Source organism: Lytechinus pictus, chromosome 2, assembly GCF_037042905.1.
Source record: "Lytechinus pictus isolate F3 Inbred chromosome 2, Lp3.0, whole genome shotgun sequence".
NCBI classification, from domain to species: Eukaryota; Metazoa; Echinodermata; class Echinoidea; order Temnopleuroida; family Toxopneustidae; genus Lytechinus; species Lytechinus pictus.
This window is the reverse complement of record NC_087246.1, coordinates 68,110,149-68,131,933: the sequence shown is the minus strand read 5'-3', so window position 1 is coordinate 68,131,933 and position 21,785 is coordinate 68,110,149. Positions and strand designations below refer to the sequence as shown.

Here is a 21,785-nt window from a genome sequence, read left to right as displayed (position 1 = left end):
GGGCTGACCATGCAGAAAATCACAATCGTATGGTCATTTTTGCGTTTTTGCACACGGTTTTGGAAAAAAATGGGGGGGGGGCTGAAGCCCCCCCAGCCCCCCCCCCGGTTCCGCGGCCCCTGTATTTCGTGTCGCCCATTTATCATGATGCGCCATGTGAACCACAATGTTAATGAATTACCTGGAAACATATTTTATTCGTCCGTTAAAGTTAATAAACAAAGTTTCTTTCTACCTTCATGATAAAATGATATCTCATGACTTTTATTGAATGAAAATCGATTTAAAAGCAAGTTAACGAATTTTATTTGTTTATCACAAATTAAAAAAATATCCCACACATACAGCTAGCGCATCATAAATGATAGGCGACACAAAAAACGGTCCATACTGAACCTCACGTAAATTATGCTAATTCTGAAAGTTCACTCTTTTGTTAAACCCCATTGGAATGCCTTATTGGAAACTCCTAGCTTTTCGAGAATATCGTCATAGACCTAGCTGATAGTGGAATCGGAAACTGAGCTTGATCAGATTCTCTTGAATCCTGAAACATTACTGTCTGACTGGGAAGATTAATGATTTGTTTAAGAAACCTGCCAAAATTTGTCAGCTGTTTTGAAAAATAGCCAGAATAAAATAATACTGTTACTATATGTTATTCTTACAATCGTCATCGTATAGTTGGTTCAATCGGTTGAATATCGTAATTGCCAGGAATCTATAGGAGAAGGTTTACCGCCCTTGAATCATCAGTACAATCGATGATTCAAGATTCTCGTGTGAAAAGGTCCCAAATCATATGCTAGCGGCTAGATTTTCCATCCTTTCACACGATAAAAAAAATCGAATCTGATGATTCCAGTACAAAATAAGGCTAATGACGAATATTTGGCACGTGTGAAAGCAAAATAAAACATGATTAGAATTACGAACGCTAAGGCACAGTCAAGATCACGATTCAAGATTCACGTGTGAAAAGGCCCTAGGTAATACTCATAAGTAGCAGCTATTTAATAACACATGCATGCTATGATGAAAGATATACTGCACACTGGGTAAAAGTGACAGCTTTGGTGATTAATTTATGCTGTCTTTGAATGCAGCTTCCCGGGGGGGGGGGGGCGGGGGGCACTTCCATTGACGAGTGGATACCATGAGCGACCATGGGGTCTCGAAAAGCACCCTAAACAAGTATTTTCCATATTCTGAAAGTGTGAAACCATACCCTTAAAGGGATGGTCCGGGCTGAAAATATGTATATCTAAATAAAAAGAGTAAAATTCACAAAGCAAAATGCTGAAAATTTCATTAAAATCGGATAACAAATAACAAAGTTATTGAATTTTTAAAATTTTGCTATATTTTGTGAAAAACAGTTATACGCATATCGTCATGAATATTCATTAGGTGGGCTGATGATGACACTTCCCCACTTTCCTTTTTCTGATGTTATTACATGAAATCATAAATGTTTCCTTTTTTTATACATGTGTAAATGATGTGTCTCCATTATGATGAAATAAGTTGCGGCAATAAATAACTAATGCACTTAATCAGTTTTCAATTGACGAGTGGATACCATGCGCGACCATGGGGTCTCGAAAAGCACCCTAAACAAGTATTTTCCATATTCTGAAAGTGTGAAACCATACCCTTAAAGGGATGGTCCGGGCTGAAAATATTTATATCTAAATAAAAAGAGTAAAATTCACAGAGCAAAATGCTGAAAATTTCATTAAAATCGGATAACAAATAACAAAGTTATTGAATTTTTAAAATTTTGCTATATTTTGTGAAAAACAGTTATACGCATATCGTCATGAATATTCATTAGGTGGGCTGATGATGACACTTCCCCACTTTCCTTTTTCTGATGTTATTACATGAAATCATAAATGTTTCCTTTTTTTATACATGTGTAAATGATGTGTCTCCATTATGATGAAATAAGTTGCGGCAATAAATAACTAATGCACTTAATCAGTTTTCAATCCAATTGTTTTAGTTCTTGGTAGAACAATTTTGAATAAACCTAATTTTATATAACAAAATACAAAAGAACAAGTGGAGATATGACATCATCAACCAACCTAATGAATATTCATAAAGACATGCCTAGAACTGTTTCACCAGAATAATGCAAATCTTAAAAATTCAATAACTTTGTTATTTGTTATCCAATTTTGATCAAATTTTCAGCATTTTGCTCTGTGAATTTTACTCTATTTATTGAGATATAAATATTTCCAGCCTGGACCATCCCTTTAAGCAAATGACTACATTTCTGTGATTATCTTGTATTGGGGAGGGTGACGGACCGAGATTCGGAGCCCACCAGAGACCTGACACAAAATGACATCAGGCAAACAATCAATCACAGGGGCTGCAGAACGATTTTCAAAGTGCCCCCCCCCCCCGCTTCTGCGGCCCCTGAATAATTGTCTTGCTCAAATATAACCTTAGTAAACCTTCACCTTGGCTTTATTTTCCTTGTCAACAATGATTATAGAGTTCGCCCAGCCTTTTCCTTTTTAGCTATCCGGTTAATTTAAACATATACTTTGGCCTAACGTTATGAGCTATATCTTCACAGGTAAGAGCCAGAATCCAAACAGACTCAGTCTAGCTTTCCAACATGTCAAATGTTCGGGAGTTTGATTATATCGTCGTGGGGTGTGGCGGGATCGGGAGCGCCACCGCCTACTGGTTGTCAAAGAGAGCGGGAAAAAGTGAGTATTATCTTAGCAATAATAGCGACAGTACAAAAAATATGGATTCCATTATTTACTGAATGATGCATGTGTCGTGTATGCGGTTTTGAAGTAGCTCAAATCGAACGTATTAAAGGTCAAGTCTACCCCAGAAAAATGTGGATTTGAATAAATAGAGATAAATCAAACTAGTATAACGCTGAAAATTTCATCAAAATCGGATGTAAAATAAGAAAGTTATGGCATTTTGAAGTTTCGCTTATATTTCACAAAACAGTGATATGCATAACTCAGTGACATGCAAATGAGTCAGTCGATGATGTCCATCACTCACTTTTTCTTTTGTTTTTTATTGTTTGAATTATACAAAATTTCATTTTTTTACATATTTGACAATAAAGACCAATTTTACTAAACCATATAGTATTAAACAATGCTCATTCTACATGTTCAGGGAGGAATTAAACCATTGTTTCTCTTGACAATGAGGAGAAAAATAGAATATTTCATAACTCATATAATAAAACACAAAAGAAATAGTGAGTGGATGACATCATAACTCTCCTCATTTGTATACCGACCAGGATGTGCATATAACTCTTTTGTAAAATTAAGCAAAAGTTTAAAATGACATAACTTTCTTAATTTACATCCGATTTTGATGAAATTTTCAGTGTTAAGATTGTTGGATTTTCTTTTTTTATTCAAATAAACTTTTGTTGGGGTGGACTTGTCCTTTAAGGATGCTTCCGGTTTGGGAAGAAAAAAAACATTCAATGGATTGCGCAATGAATCGGGTGTTGCTATGTCAGTCAGTGTACATATCAACCCCTCTCACTCGTCCTCGTTAGAAATGAACACTGAGCATTCACATTCCAGGCCAGGGGCGTATAAGCTTAAGGGTTGGGCAAAAGAAGCAAGGAAATTGGACTATGAATGATATTATCTCACATTTCAATTATTTCGAATATACCCTCATCCCAAGAAAAAGAAAGTAAAATAAATGTTATCATGGGGAACGAGCTTGTAATTTATTTTGTAATTGACACAAGTCATATCTAATTGTCTAACACTCTAAGGCTATATACGTTTACAATCAATTTTTCATGTAGGCCGAAGTTCCTTCTTATGTGCAGTACTATTTGTACACATTATGTACTTTAGCAGTTGCTATAGTGCAGTTAGCTGTTTATTTTATCTGTTGTACAAACAATGCAATGCACCACAGGATATTCTGTTGGGGGCAAAGGGTTTCCCCATTTTTTCTCAATAAAAAAAAATGAAATCCAGTCTTGTCTTTTGAATAATATTGTAAACATTTCGTTTTCTTTCTTTCTTTTCTTCCTTTCACAACCCCAACCTTCGGTGGGTCATTGGATCCATGCAATGGGTGACATTGAGGTTGGATCACAGGATTCTTGATCACATTTTACACAAAATCTACATTTGATTTGAAACCATGGCTGGTTGGATATAATAACTGATGAAGATGGAAGCAACGATCAGAGGCGGATGCAGGGGGCGGGCACATCCGGCCTTCCCCGTTTTGACAGCCATACAAAAATATTTTTAGTGTCTACCCTTGACATAAATCACCATCGTTTAGGCGTAAACAACTTTATGTTTATTTTTTTGTGTTTTTGCTTGTCAATTCTTTTTCGAATAAAAATATCCCATTTAGAAAAATCCTGGATCCGCCCCTTGTGATCATAAATGGTTGAAAGCCCGGCAAAAAAAAGACAATAACTACTAACTGGCACTTTTTTGTAAAAGTGTTGAAATGAGCCCTTGTCTGCAATGCTTTATTTTGGTATCTCACATGTTAAAATTAATAACTCATTTTTTTATCAATGTCAGCTTAAACTGCTTTATATATATATATATCAGGAGTGCTTGGACTTGAGCAATTCAAATTGGGGCATGACAATGGAGGATCACAAGATAACTCGAGGATTATGTAAGTTATTAATCATATTAGGTTATGCATGCATGCTTATTTAATCTTTATTCCTTTCCTACAGTGCGATGGGTCTATGGATTAGTCTCCGGACTTTGAAGCACATAGTCCGGGGTTCAAATCTCACCACGGTATTTGCATCTTTTGGTGGGATATAAATTTGTATTAGTACATTTCAAGCTCTCTACACTAGTATAATTCATTGAATACTTGGCGCTCGATCAGAGTATACAGCCTAACAAGGTCAAGTGTGCATCGCTTAAGCCCCTTTCACAATTGACGTACGACCATTTGCGACCTTTTGGTCGTGCGACAGGCTGCAACAGGCATCAATCGCTAGTCATCTCATAAGATCGCACAGAGGCTTTCACAGTTGCAACAACTGTCGTACAACAAAAACAACCAGTAAACCCCGTTGCACGAGTAAGTCGCATATGCTCTTATTGTGCTCGTGCGATCACATGCGAGTGTTGCACGAGGGATTGCGAGTGGAACGGTCGCATACATGCGAATGAAACGGTAGTGCAATGTTGTAAGCCGTTGCGATCGGTCTTGCAACAGTCTTATGGCCCATATTATTATCGCAACCAGTCGCAAGACAGGTCTCTGTACATGTAGGTCGCTTGCACATGTGCAAGTGTTGCACGACCTCCAGTCAAGTAAATGCGACTACTTAGTTGTGCCAACTCTCGCACCAAGTCGTACAACGTTGAACAACACTCGCACGATGATCGCCCGACCGATGGTACTGTACGACCCCGGGTACGGCCTGATGCGAGTGAATCGATCGTATTTGATCGCGTTCGGATTTTGAACATGTTCAAAGTTCAGATGTGACCAGTCACGACCACCTCGAGTTCGTGCGACCGTCTACAACGACTGCGAGTGCTCGCAAGACACCAAGAGATCGATCGTGCAACAACAAGAAAAAACTGTTGCAGGCAGTCGTAAACTGGTCGGACGTCAATTGTGAAAGGGGCTGAACGGTCGCATACATGCGAATGCAACGGTAGTGGAATGTAGTAAGCCGTAATTTCGATCGGTCTTGCAACAGTTTCATATTATCGCACCCAGTCGCAAGACTGGTCTCTGTAGGTCTCCAGCACATGTGCAAGTGTTGTACGACCTCCAGTCGACTAAATGCGACTATACTTAGTTGTGCCACCTCTCGCACCAAGTCGTACAACGTTGAACAACACTCACACGATGATCGCCCGACCGATGGTACGACCTGTTGCGAGTGAATCAATCGTATTTGATCGCGTTTGGATTTTGAACATGTTCAAAGTTCAGATGCGACCAGTCACGATCACCTCCGACCACCTCGAGTTTGTGCGATCGTCTACAACGACTGCGAGTGCTCGCAAGACACCAAGGGATCGATCGTGCAACAACAAGAAAAAACTGTTGCAGGTGGTCGTAAACAGGTCGTACGTCAATTGTGAAAGGGGCTTTACAGAAACCTTGCATCAAGCGCTGTATGACTGTTGCAAAATATTCGTCACTATTATTGTTGTTATTATCATTGTGATTATTGCTATTATTATTTTTCATTTATTGTTATTATCATTATTATTCTACATTAAAATGATAACAGTCGTCTTTCATACAACGCCTGTGAGTACATCCCTTTGGCAAGGGGCACCTACGAGGCGTGGGGAGAAGCCGAGATGGACTCCGGGGTTCAGCTTGTTTACAAGACTGGTGGGCTAGATATCGCCAAAAAGGGCACCCCTGGATACGCCATCTTGGAAAAATTTGCTTCATCAATGAAGGAACAAAATGTCGAGTGAGTATAATAATAACATTAATAATACTACTTTTTGTGATTTGCATAAAAAGGTAAGAAAAAAAATGAGGGATAAGCCAGTATATGAAATAAATCAGCTCGCGCTTCGCACTTTCATTGTTTGGTTACTGAATGCATCCTGTGATTACAAAAAAAGTGCTTGAATTGTCCTATTTTCATGTCGGACTATAACAAAATTAAATTGCGTATCGCACTTACACTAGACCGAATTTATTAATAGGTTACTTTTTCATGAACTCCTAAAAAAGTACTTGAAATGTTTTACACCCAAGTATATTACAAATTCACTTCGCGCTTCGCGCTCACATTAACATTCGCATTAGACCTATTTTATTAATATCCCTTTTGCACGCAAGTATATGACAATTTTAGCTTGCGCTTCGCTCTGGCATTGTCTATTTAGATACGTATCCTGTAATAACAAAACATGCTTAAAATGTCAATTTTCAAGCCGGACTATGAATTTTTATTTTACCTCGAGCTTCGCGCTCGTATTATACCAGTTTGTAAATGGGATACTTATCCTTTTCATGAATTCCTACAACAGTCCTAAGAATTTCATTTTGGCTGGAGTGAAAAAGAGGTATTATCATTTGAATCGCATTCATTCAAAGAAAATTCAATTTGTTACTAATTCTGACTTTTAAATTCCTCTGGGTGAGCGGGCAGGAGTGGAGGTAGTTTCTTTTGGGGGTTGCGATGGATATCTCCCTGTGAATAACGTCAAGTGTACGGCAGTATAGTTACAGCAACATAGAGCAAATGCGCAGTACAATATAAATATCATTAGTATGTGTGACCCCGCAACATTTGCATTACTAGTTAGATGTTCACAGTTCAAGATTGATATTTGAAGGCAATAAAATGCCCCAGTCCACATCATTTCATGCCATAATCTATAACGATCTGAACTGACATGGCCTTCGCATATTGTACCCATTAATGATTTCTTCAAACGTTTGACATTATAATTTTGCTTCATAAGCATTTTTTTAGATGGAAAGAGGTAAAGGGGCGTATTTTCCGATTTCGTTAATCCGATTTGGCAAGAAATTCACTACCCAACTCTCTCAAAAATACAAGAGTTTTACACATTGACAAATAATGTCAAGATTAGGGCGGCACATGAAACTGATTATAAATCATATGCTCCGGGTAGGCCCTATATTTCTGACAAGTAAGAATGAAAAGTATAAGCCTTCATGTGTACATTGATTATATCTAAATATTTTGAATCGGGTATTTTACATGGAGCATTACTGTAGGAAAGATCAGTGTAACAGAGGGTGTGTTCTCAGTGCACTGTGGACTTTGTGATGATGTGATTTACAAATTAATTACAATTTTCAAATTCAACATTAATTACAAGATAACATCATGCAGATTGGGCGATGTGGAGTGAGCCTGCAATCCAAGCTATTATACATACTATTATAAAGGGGAACTTACGAATCGATTCAAAGGTTCATGGTTCGAGCCCTAAGTAACGTCTCTCGGATGGTGGCGGTGTAAAGGTCGGTCGCAGACGTATCATATCTGATTGATACACGTCTGTAAAACTCAATTACACACACCCAGACGCACACACCCTCACACTTACTCACGCACACACACACACCCACACGCATCCTCCCTCACACAACACACTCACGCACACACACCCAGACGCACCCTCCCTCACACAACCACACTCACGCACACACACACACACCCTCACACGCAACACACACACCCTCCCTCATAGAGCACTTCTGACACTTCTGCAGTGTGAGTGTTCACAATAATTTCGTTCATGCAGTGGATTCTAAGAATATGCGATTTACAATGTCAATTTTGAAATTTTTCAACAAAATATGCGATTTACAATGTTAATTTTGAACTTTTTTAACAGTTCTGTGAATATGCGATTTACAATGTTAATTTTGAACTTTTTCAACAGTTCTGTGAAATGTTAATTTTGAACCTTTTTAACAGTGTGGCTGTGAAGATGGCTTCACATTGTGTGGGACACACTTTGAGATATTTATTGTGATCTTTCTAACATGAATGGTTTATGTGTATGACAAAGCTTTGAGAGATACGAAGGAGAAAGCATCAGGAAGAAGTTCCCCCAGTTCGCCGCCACACCCCAATGGACCTGTCTCTATCAGAAAGAATCTGGGTTAGTAGATGCTGCTATGGGCAACGCCGTTCATATTCAACTAGCCCGAAAGAATAGGGCAACTATCATTGAAAACGCTGCCGTACTAAGCATCACCAAACAAGGCACCCTGACCAAGGTATTTTGTTTTTATTTGCCTTAATTTTTATTTCAAGTAATCGTCTACAATGTAAAACACTTTTATATAACAAATGGGACTTGGGGGAGGAATGGGGGGGGGGGGGGGCAAAGCATCTACGACCAAGGGGAAAATGAAAAAGAAGGGGAAACAAATGGATTTTCCTATTTGGGTGATCTTGTTATAAAGGGTTATTTAAAAAAGGTTATCACTAAACAATTTCGCCTTGTTGTTGCTTATTTATAAGAAAAAATATGTTAATGTTTAAACTTTTTTGTAAGCACAAGTACACTATAGCGCCCCTCGTCCATGCATGGGTAACTTGGCACGTCCGAAAAATATGAACAATGCACCGTGCTGACCGGTATGATTGCATCTTTGAAAGGGCAGGACAAGCGCAACTAGTTGGAACTGGGCTGAAGATAGTAGTTCTGTTTTTTTGGTGATTTTTTTTAATGCCAATATAGACAAAAAGAATTAATATTTGCATCAATTAATTTCATTGTGAAAGTCATTTCCTTTTTATATTTAAGAATACATCAGATAAAAAACAAATATAAATATATTGGTAATGGTGTCATTATGACAGCTTAACCGCTCACGATGGCGGTCTCCTGCGTTCATTAAATTTTGTTAATGTTCCTTTTTTTATTATTAAAATGTGAAGTATATGCCCACACCATTTTTACCTTCAAATTATGTATTATGTTTATATTGTATGCATTATGAATTATTTTGTATATTACAAACAATGTAAATATTTGTGATAATGTATTGTGAACGCAGAAATAAAAATAAAACAAACAAACAAATTATGTGAGGAGAAGTGAGATTTTTTAATAAAGTTGATGGCGACAATAGTCAAATATGACCAATCACAGCTCAAAATCAACAGAAGAAGAAGTCGAGCAATGAATTTTCTGCATAACTATTAAAGCATGATTTTGTGAATTTATATTGATTATAGATGGCAAATATTTACATTTTCGTTACTAAAATTATCCGCCTTTACGAATTTGTGAAAATACGATCAATGATATTTTGTACAAATATTCGTATTATGGATAATTATTTGTCTTTTGTGAACAGTGTTTTGTTGATATTGTAACATTATACAATGTGCCATTTCAATGATTTTGATAAATAATATTACAAAACAAAAAATTATTAAATTTGTACTTCCAGGATAGATGGAAGAATCGAATAAACACCGAACCGATAATTGAAAACTTAATATACAGTGCGTCCCCAAAAAAGGAAACCCGTTTCCAGACACATTTTCCAATTATTAAATAGGCTTTTACTATAAATTCAATATTTGTAACAAGAGTGGAATCTTATCTTTAATATAAGACCAACAGCTTAGCAAATTGTTCGTGCATGGCAGATTGCAAACAATAAATATCGGGTCATGTCAGAAATGATTTGCGCAGAAACTCACGTGCGAATCTGAATGCACTCTCATTTCAGGGATCAGTGAGAGGAACTTAACAGAGAATACAAAATAAATGCTAATGAGCCACTCGTCGAATAAGCACAGTCTTCTTATCACGAACCAATCTTGTTCAACTTTTCTACGCAATCTGATTTTGACAATAAAATTTCAAACTCGTCTTGTTCATTAATGTGTGAAGTGTTAGGTATCAAAATATAGGCCTATAAAACATGCGAATCCCGGTTTTCCTTTTTTCTGGGACGCACTGTATACAGTATTGATGTGTATTTATATATATATATATATATATATATATATATAAATGTGTGAAGTTATACATGTACTACAGCTTTGGCAACTCTTTTTTTATATTTACATATTGTGTGAAAGAAATGGATGAAGAGAACAATGGTAGGCGTAGCTTAAATCAAGGTTCCCCAGAGCTATCTACCCTTTTTAGAAAAATTGGTGATGCCGAAAAAATGTCTCTGCCGGGAATCGAACCCGGGCCCCCAGCTTTGAACGCCGGTGCCACTAGACCACTAGACCACAGAGACGGGTTAGTGGCTAGGGCGACCCCGATCCAATTGACCGTCAGATAGACAGATTTTCGACACCATACCAATTATAATTTCCTTTGTCGGGTGAAGGTGGGTATTGAACAATGACAAGCCGCCATGCCTTGATTTAAGCTACGCCTACCATTGTTCTCTTCATCCATTTCTTTCACACAATATGTAAATATAAAAAAAGAGTTGCCAAAGCTGTAGTACATGTATAACTTCACACATTTGTATACTTTCTCCCATACGTGTACTGTATCAAAGCAATAGCTTTGATCCAGCTGAGGCATGGCGGCTTGTCATTGTTCAATACCCACCTTCACCCGACAAAGGAAATTATAATTGGTATGGTGTCGAAAATCTGTCTATCTGACGGTCAATTGGATCGGGGTCGCCCGAGCCACTAACCCGTCTCTGTGGTCTAGTGGTCTAGTGGCACCGGCGTTCAAAGCTGGGGGCCCGGGTTCGATTCCCGGCAGAGACATTTTTTCGGCATCACCAATTTTTCCAAAAAGGGTAGATAGCTCTGGGGAACCTTGATTTAAGCTACGCCTACCATTGTTCTCTTCATCCATTTCTTTCACACAATATATATATATATATATATATATATGTATATGTCAATTATTCCCCTTGAAAATAGGTTTCCACTAGTCAAGGTGATTTTCTGTGCAGGAAAGTGATAGTAACAGCCGGTGCATGGATGAATGATATTCTTTCTTCCGTTGGAGTTAAAATACCACTAACAGTCACCCAAGAACAGGTCACCTACTTTGGTACTCCTCACATGAAAGAATTCACAAAAGAAAGGTTAGAAAAAATAAGATGGAACGATAAGTTTATAGAATACTGGGGAGGCGCCAAAATATTTTGAGGGAGGGGGGGGGGGTAGGCGAGCAAGACGACGCATGTTCCTTGTTTTGTTTCTCAAAGGGATATTATTAATATATACGACCCGATTATTTCCTTTTTCCTCCTTTCTTTTCTTCTTTTGTCCCTCTTTAATTTTGTCTCTTATTTCTTGTTTTTGGCTTCATTATAAATCTAAGGGGCAGTCGCCCCTGCCCCCCCTCCCGCCGTCTGTGGCACCGCCCATGGACACGATGGATTGGCAGATCTGTTGGAATTAGATTGACCTAATTGCTCACGGTCACCAAAGAAACAAATCCCTTTGGGCATTTGCATAAATTTGAAGCTCGAGAAAAGATTGATGCTATAATACCAATGAAATCTACTTCAAACCGTACGATGATATCCCATTCCAAATAACCTATACATCATTCATAGGGACATGGCCGTTCGCAGCGGGAGGAGGAGGGGGGGGGGGGCAGGGAGCAGTTGCGGCCCCCAGAAATTTTTAAAACTTACATATTTGTATTGAAAATTTCACACTTTCACTTAACAAAATGCAAAAGCGCCCGAATGACAAACTTGGTCGCTTCGCTTCTTCGCTTTTGAATTTTTTTTTCGAAAAAGTTTACGCGTGCTGCCTCCCCGAGTAAAAAAATTCTGCTTACGGCCATGTATGGGGAAGATATCAAAACGTATTATTTGTTTTGATTTCACTCTCGTTCAAGGCCAACGAAGAATCTCTTTTTTTGGGGGGGGATACGTTAAGTATTTGAAAAAAATGAAGTACGTGAGAGGGGCAACTGCCCCTTCCCTCGTTGCACGAGCTAATTAACATGATTAAGGCCGTGATTTATTTCTTCAGAGAGTGATTATGGATTATGTCTTAACTATGTACCTCTAGGTGTCCAATATTCATCCTGCATACTGGTCAGAAAGGAGAACCTTATTTTCTTCCGTTGCATGGAAACACCGGTTTCAAAATTGGGTTGGATGTCGGCGGACCGGTAGTCACTGCTCAGTCAAGGAACTTTATACCCGATCAGAAACGACAAGAGATGGAGAGGAACTATGTCGCCGAACTATGTCCCAGGGTAAGATATTGATAGTTGATAGTTTATAGAGGTCCAGGTTCGTAACCAAGGGGGAGGAGGTTTCCCTGGGTTCCGCGAAACACCGCCGCTTGCCAAAAGCAAAAAAAAAATACTAATTAAAAAAAAAGAAAAAAATAATGAAAAACAGGAAGGAGGGGTCAGGGAGAAATGTATAAAAAAGGGTAAGAAAAGTGAATGAAACAAGGCGCTTAAAAATCTAGTTTTAAGTCAATAAGCTCAAATTATTCTGCTGGCGATTCGAATTTCATTATTTTGTTTCAGTGATATTTGCAATAATGCATCCTGTTCATGATACATCCTGTTCAGAAGCCAGGAAAGAAAAGTTCAGGACACGACGAGATTGATAACCGTCTCCTCAAATCCATAATCTTAACAATAGCGACTCCGATGGCCCACATTTTTAACTTATCACTAACTAGTGGCAATGTACATAATGACATTAAAATTGCGAAAGTAATCCCAATATTTAAAAAAGGAGACACATCTGAAACAAAAAAATACAGACCAATATCACTATTACCATCATTATCCAAAGTTTTGGAAAGAATCGTATTTATTAGAGTGACAGACTTCTTAAACAAACATAATATTTTTTGTGAATCACAGTTCGGTTTTCGATCTAATCGTGATACTTCTCAAGCAATATTGAAATGCATTGATACATTATCACATGCAATTGATCAACATTTACACACTATTGGAATATTCCTGGACTTTTCCAAGGCTTTTGATACAATAATTAATCATAATATCATTTTGGTAAAGTTGTCACATTATGGTGTTAGAGGGAAAGCCTTGGAATGGTTCGGGAATTACTTATCAAATAGAAAACAATATGTACAAATAGATAATCATAATTCAGCGTTACGACCAATAAATTGTGGAGTTCCGCAGGGAAGCATCCTTGGCCCTTGTTATTTATCATATACATAAACGACTTTTATAAATCTTCAGACGTTCTATCTTTCATTTTATTTGCAGACGATTCAAACTTATTTTATTCTCATGCAAACCCAATTACTCTTCTTTCTACTATAAATCTTGAACTAAAACGTGTAGTACAGTGGGTTAAAGCCAACAAATTATCTCTAAACATCGTTAAGACAAATTTTATGTTATTTAGCAACACTTTGCGAAATCTACCCGGAGACATCCTTTTAGACAACACGCCTCTCAATAGGGTCACCTCAACCAAATTCTTAGGGCTCACAATTGACGATAAATTAAAATGGAAAATTCATATTCAAAATATTTCCAAAACTGTATCGCGGAATATTGGTATAATGAACAAACTTCGACATTTCTTTCCAAAATCAACACTATTTACACTTTATTTCTCACTCGTACTTCCGTATTTTAATTATGGAATACTGGCTTGGGGTAACGCCTACAAGAGTTTCACCGACAAAATGCTTATTCTACAAAAAAAAAAGGTTATAAGGATTATACATAATGCTCCTTTTCGATGTCATACTGATGATTTCTTCTACAAGTCGAATCTCCTCAAATTTCCGGATTTATTTATTTTTCATACAGGACAATTCATGAACAAACTCAACACAAACGAACTACCAAACATTTTGATGATCATGTTTACAAAAAACAACGCTATTCACAATTATCCTACCCGACAATCCCGACGCTTCCACCTCCCCCGTACCCGTACTCTCTTCGCACAAAAAACAATTACCTTCTATTGCCCGAAATACTGGAACTCACTCAGCAATGACATCATAAATGCTGCCAGTTTGTACTGTCTTAAGTTTAAAATGAGAAAACAAATTCTTGAATCATATAAAGCAAATTCCAATTGAACAGTCGATAACCGATCCCCTGTACTCTCCTCTTTCTCTCCCCCCTCCCCCTCCCTGACCGTCTCTCTACCTCGCTCTCTTCCGCTCATTCTCCTTCATCGGTCTTATTCCCCTCCACTCTTTTGCTTTTTTGTTACTCCTTCTTCTCTTCCTCTTTCAACCACACATGTGCACCACCTTATCCTCTTCTTCCATTATCTCGGTATTTCTTCATCAACAACATTCTTTTTTTCTCTCTCATTCTCATTTTCGTTTTATACCTGTACCTACAAATCTTTGATTATCACGTTATTTAGTGTTTTCCATAAACATTTTACTTTTCTTGTATAGTCATATTGCTTGCAATGTATATTCATTTGTATTGATTTGTATGGTTATCATTTTATATCTGTGTAATTATTTCTTATATTGTCTTGATTTGAGAAATGAAATAAACTTGAACTTGAATTTGAACATGATCACAATAGTGCTGAATATAAGAAAAGAAAGAAAATGAGTAACTGGGGTAACATAATACTACCATCTTTCAGTTAAAGGTCTATCGCGATTATTCCGATGGCTAATATTGCAATATATTTTTTGGGATTTAAGTAATGAATTACAGAAAATCAATTGTGTCGAAGGCCTTGGAGAAGTCCAGAAAGATACCAGCCATTATGTGAAGTGTTTTTGAGAGCATGCACCACTTTATCATTAAAAATTTAATGTGGTACGTTTTTTTTTTCAAAAGCCAAACTGGTAATCGGAGAAAATATCGTGCTTTAAAAAATATTATACCGTAAACAACCTTTTCTATTTTTTTTATAAGGAGGGCAATAGGAAAAAGATCTGTAATTATTTTGAAAAGAGGTATTAGTTTTCAAATTTTCATGTTGTCTGGGACTTGTCCATTTTGTATCATAGGTTTAAAATGTACACAAATTGAAAAGGATTAACAATTGACGAAATTACACCTTTCAAAATGAAATTGTTGATGTGTACATAATATCAATAATAATAATCAATATGTACATAATATTACCTTCTTTCAGTTGAAGGCCTATCGCGATTTTTGTCGATGGCTATATTGTAACGTATTTATCGGAATATTAAGTAATGAATTAATGCAAATATCACTATGCTAGCGAGCGAGCAAAATTTAAATAGTTGGAAGACATAATGATAGCCAAAATCGTCTTTAAAAGTGTGTGTAGTTATAAGAGAAATTCAGCGATTGAGCGTAGCAAGTGAGCGCTTCAGTCGTCTAAAATGAAATGCATATTACAGAGGATGATAACGGTAAGTTATCAATAACGTAAATTTTAGAAAAAGGAATAAAAGAAGAAAAGAAATATAAAAAACAAACGAGGATTAAACAGATCGAATTTTGTTCAATGAAAACTCATTTGCACGCTGGTTAAAGGTGAGATGAGAATAATACAAAATTGGATTATGATTATAGGGATTCAGAGTGCTTTATGAAATGATTATAGGCCCTCTCAGGCCACAAAATAACCCCCCCCCCCGAAAAAAACCCCAAACAAACGTGGAAATTGTGGTATGCAAATTGAAATAAAAATATTGCATAAAGGGAGGATTTTGGATCATATTTAAGATTATATTGTGAGGTGATGCAGCATTCAAAATCATGGGCCAAATTCATATATGAAATATTTGTTAGATTGTTATGGAATAAATGTGATTTAAAGTGTCCTATAATCATGATAAACGGATGAAATTGCACAGTGTGTGGAACATGACCGCCCTTACTTGCCTCTGTGTTTCATTAACGTCATTGATTTTGTCAATGTCATCAGTAACTCAAAGTATACTTAACTCTGTTTGTACAAATTTTCCCCTACTTCCACACAGATTCTAGGATGTGCCCCCCCCCCCACATTCACGCTAGTTTATTCGAAGGATGTTTTGATTGGTTTATGATCAAATTAATAACTACATTTAAAGTCATTGGTACCATACAATTCATAAATGGAAATATTAAAGCTATATTTTCATGATGCAGCAGATATAACCTTTGGAATACGTTAAAGGTAGGGAATGGTTATGGCCAAAATGTAAGATAAGATGGAGTGCGGGAGCGGAGCGACTGCGCGAGAAATTGAGCAATTTTAGAATGCAATATTGGGCAAATTTCAGCTCTTTGAATGCGTTATTTCGATTTTGAATGATGTATTTTTTCCATCTTGTATTTTTAGCAGGAACATATACATTCAGGCAAAAATAAACAAGATCATGACTCATGAATCTTAGTGCTATGGACCTACCATCACCTTTGGCATATCAATAATATTAATGTCAAGATCCTTTCGGATTAAAATAGCTACACCTTTTGAGTGTTTCGTTCCATGATCATAAATTCCTAAACCTTTCCATTCATTTGAAATAACATTTTCCAGATTTTTTGACAAAAAAGTCTCTTGTAAAAATGCAATGTCACATTTTTGACGTTTCAACCATAGAAATACTTTCTTTCTTCCATTATTTAATACAAAGAGTGGGAGGGGGCGCATCCCCCTGTCCCCGTGGATATTCGCCCATAAATAATGCGTTTCTTCTATTTAAAGAATACATGCGTTTCGTAGTTTATCTATCCATCTAACAATCGGAATGTAATGATGCCAACTTGCTCAGAAGGATATATTTTCTCCGTTTTAGGCTGTTGGACCGATTCTCTATACTAAGACCTGTTTGTATACGCTGACACCTGATAGAAACTTTGTGATAGACAACTGCAAAAAAGTTGGTCACCCAGATGTCATCTTCTGCTGCGGAGCTGGTCATGCGTACAAGTAAGTACGGCTTGCATCGAATGGTTGCGAGAACGTATAACACGAACTTTCGTGAAAACACCTCGTGCTGTTTGCGAAATCTACAGAAGAGTATATGATTTTCCGGTACGCCTATTTTCTAAATATTCTATTACAGATAATACTCGTCTCAAACCAACCTGGTTATGAAAAGTTCTTGAAGAAAATTTCTATACAAGAACTACCACAAGAACCGGTGTGTTGGCTCAGTTGGTAGAGCGTCCGTCTCACAACCGGGAGGTCGGGAGTTCAAACCCCGGCCGCGTCAGACCAAAAGACGTTAAAAAGATGGGAGTTGCTGCTACCCTGTTTGGCGTTCAACGATTAAAGGGATAGAGCCTCGTCGATCTGGCGCTGCACAGCGGCTGCCGGGCCCACGATCAATTGAACAAAGCAAATTTTCGGAGTATTTCGTTTCATGTCTATTTCGAACAATAAAATATGGATTTTCATTTTTCATTTTCATTTTCACTAAATGTAATAAAAAAAGAAACCTTATTTTGGCTTCATGAAAATCATAACACTTCGGAAGTACCTAATGAAGTCACTACTTTCATCCATAAAAGATGACATTGTTTTTTTCGTGAACTTCTCAAATACCTTTGAAGACTTTCCACATTGGCATTCTCCCGCATAAGCTTTCTAATTATTATTTCAGGAGAAGGTCATTCGGTACTGGTTCAATAGCCACATCACTGATCTGATTAAGATAATTGCAGTTTTTCTACTCTCCGTGTCACCTGTGGGGTTCCACAGGGCACTGAGGGCAGTTTACCCAACCCCCTTTATATTACTTACGATGACATTCCCAAAACTTAAAATTTACCTTCATTCACATATTTATACATTTGCTCATGTTGATGGTAGCCTAGATATTATTGTGGTTCGCTAAGAATTCGCAAATAATTATAATGTATTGGTTCAAGACCAAAAATATTGGAACTTAAACTATATTATTCCTTAAACTCTAATTACATCAACTTGATGTTTTTTGCGACAAAATCAATAATTTACCTTACAACATCATATGTATAGATCTAGCTTTTCTTGTAAATGTTTCTGTAACCAGATTATTTGGGAATACAAATCAATAATAAATCATAGAAACCTCACTGATTGCCTTCATTACATTTTACTTTCACAAATAAGCGACGTTTGCACCCTCGTATACCAACAAAATGATATTCGACACAACACTCTTCCAGACATTTTAACAAACAAGCACTTTTTCTTTCTCCCAACTGTTCGGAAATTTTAAAATTATCATGAATTGACATTTTCGTGATAGAAGTTCCTTTGGAAGTAGTGTATGTCTCGCTTATTGACAGCATAGGTAAATCCCTTTCCGTTTTTGTGTCTTTAGATTTTCGGCCGTTCTTGGCAAGATTCTTAGTCAGCTTGCAATCGATGGGAGAACGACGTTTGATATCTCTTGTTTCAACATGGATCGTACAGCCATCAGTGATCCCAACTATCCAGTCAGTTTCCAGCTAGGTGTGGATGTCGGGGACAACGTCGCTTCGAAGCTCTGAAGAACTTTAGAAATGGCACAGGACAGAATGACTCTTGACTGGAATGTTCTTAGGCAGTGCCGTACCTTGGATTTTCCACAGGGTGGGGGGGGGGGGCAAATTCGTCCGCCAAAAAATTTGACAAGCAAAAAAAAAAAAAAAAAAAAAAAAAGGGTCTTCAAGACTCGTCAGGGGGGCAGGGATACGACCCTTGCATGGGTTGTGACTCGTCAGGGGGGCAGTCTGCCCCCTCTGCCCCCCCGTAGGTACGCTAGTGTTCTTAGGCCTACTCTGTGATACATTCACACCCATGAAACCGACTCCAGACCGATCAAAGCTATCACGTTATTTCCAATGACATACTATCTATCGGTCGGTTTGGGGTAGTTTCGTTATTGTGGCTGCAATATCATTGATTGACCCCCAAGCCAAGATATAGGCCTACATTTTATGGTAACCTGAAAGGGTCAATTAAATCTAAGTCAAGGCTTTGAATTCTATGTAATTCTTCTCACAAATAGACCTATTGCAGCCAAAAACGAATCTGGTAAATGGAAAATAAAATTATTGATATATCAGACCGTTATATACATGTAGGAAATTCAAGTTCAATTCCACCTTATTTCATTTTATTTGTCTACTATAAACGAAACATATATAGAAATATTTCCTCGACTGACTGTAACGTAATTAACATATACATCGCAAACGTGGCTATGAATAACATAAATCGGTTGTCAATAAAACAAAGACAAAGACGGGGAAGAATACGGAGACGATGACGACGACGAAGAAGAAGAAGAAGAAAGTGAATAATAACGAAATAATATAATTAGGTTCATAAGGTAGTAGTTATTGTCCAAATAAATAAATAAATGGAATTTTGCAGTTTAACATGGTATTGAATATATAAAACATAACAGAGAAAATTAACATATTTACAAAACGTCAAACACTCACATAATATATATATATACGAATGTACACGTGTATAAGATTTAGAACGTTTTGTGTAATTAAATTGACATTAAGATTAAGATCAAAATCGGAATTGGCATAGGAATAAGAACTGTAACTGATATTGTAAATTGATTTGGAATTGAAATTAAAGTCAGTACTTTAAAATAAATAAATATTTTTTCACTGCATCAACTTTCCATTGTAATTATCTGTCTTACACTTCTCATATTTAAAAAACAGCCTTTACATTTCCATGACATGACTTTACATTGTCTAATCGAGACATTAGGGGAAGGTGGGGTAAGTTGTGACACTTTCTGCTTTTTGCATGTTAGAATTGAAATGATTAATAATTTTGTAGAAATAAGTACCTTTCCCTCAAATTAAATTCTTCTGAAATATATTTCACCTATATATCTTTCCACCCCCACACTGAAAGTTAGTGTCACCTTTGAAAAAAAGAGATGTCAAATGGCTCAACTTACCCCATCTTTGGGGTATGTTGAGTCACAAAAACTATGTACAAAATGTATGGGGAAAGAACCAGCATGCCATTTTTTTAATTTAATGTCTTGTCACTTGCTTATTCTCTATAAATACTAACATCTTCTAAAAGGAAGAACAGTCATGTAAATTTGCTCCTTTCTGCCTGCATATCGATGGATTATATACATTACCATAAGAATTACCATGGCTCAACTTGCCCCATTTTGGCTGGCACAACTTACCCCAGTCCGAACTTATTGCGATAATTTCATATCCACACATTTCTTGTGCATCCATCATGTAAAAGACTATATGACAAGAATGAGGATCCATACCTGGGCTAACAATGTTGTTTTTATGTCTTTATTATGTGTGTGTGTAAAAAGCACTTATCTAATTCACACCTTTTTTTAATACTTTTTCGGCTGAAATTTGTATTTTTCCCTCTAAAAAAGTACTTTTTGTTTTAAAGTTGAAAACAATGTGGTGGGGTTAGGGGTTATGCAATGGGTCATCAATACATGACACCACCACAATGTCTGACTCATTCATTATTGGTCTGGGGTGGTGACTCAACTTATGCTCAACTTACCCCGCCTTCCCCTACTTATTAACAATTTTACTTTATTATTCAGTGTATATATCATCATATGACTACCGTATGCTTATATTGCGCAACAAAATGAAAATACAATATCCCTATTCTTACATAATCCCTTCCTCATTAAGCATACGGATTGTACTTTGCACAAATGAGTTTAAGAATCTATTCATACGACAACGGGCCGATCTTAATCCATTACCAGATCTTATCCTTTCGTAGTTTACATTCAATGGTTCATTATTCATTGTTTTTTAGTATTTCTTTTGCCGTATTTTATTTCGACTTACATCAATGAGGTTTAGGTCCCTTCCTGTTATATTCTCTAGCTGCTTGTCTGACTATTCTACTTAGTATATTCAGATCTTTCCTACAACATCTTGTGTACCAAATCACACAATCACATAATTATGATTATGCTTTCAATAAGTGATCTGTAGAATTAAGTGATCTGTAGAATAAAACCATAATGGTGTGGTCAACATGGAATGACTTCAATTTTCTCATGAATCCGTTGCATTGCCTTCTTGTGAATTGATTTGCACTGATCCCCCACTTCAGGCCATCGTCAACAATGATACCTAGGTATTTGAACTTGTGAAATTGTCAACTATCAATTCTTTTGTTTTTGTTGCATTGAGATCTAAGAAATTATCACCAGTCAGTAAACCAGTTCACACAGTTGAGATACCCAAGTTCACATTGGACCAACAATAAACTGTGTCATCGGCGTATTTGAGGATGGAGACATTTTGGGAAAGGTAACAATTTTGGTATACCATGGACCTATTTTTTTGAAGATGTTTTATTGTTTTTCTCTCAAATTAAATTCATACAATACAGTTCACAAGGTATATTGTAAAAATGAATCGAAAAAATTACTT

At 36.9% G+C, this 21,785-nt stretch overlaps 1 protein-coding gene across 1 annotated transcript; it reads left to right on the top strand.

Annotated features, from left to right (window-relative positions):
- The first annotated feature begins 2,463 nt into the window (after positions 1-2,463).
- Positions 2,464-20,001, top strand: LOC129253748 (monomeric sarcosine oxidase-like). The gene is made up of 8 exons (XM_054892172.2): positions 2,464-2,732; positions 4,602-4,671; positions 6,269-6,460; positions 8,550-8,760; positions 11,402-11,568; positions 12,512-12,701; positions 17,192-17,325; positions 18,707-20,001. The coding sequence occupies exons 1-8, from the start codon at positions 2,639-2,641 to the stop codon at positions 18,873-18,875; spliced, it is 1,227 nt and encodes a 408-aa protein (XP_054748147.2). The 5' UTR covers positions 2,464-2,638; the 3' UTR covers positions 18,876-20,001.
- The last annotated feature ends 1,784 nt before the right edge of the window (positions 20,002-21,785 follow it).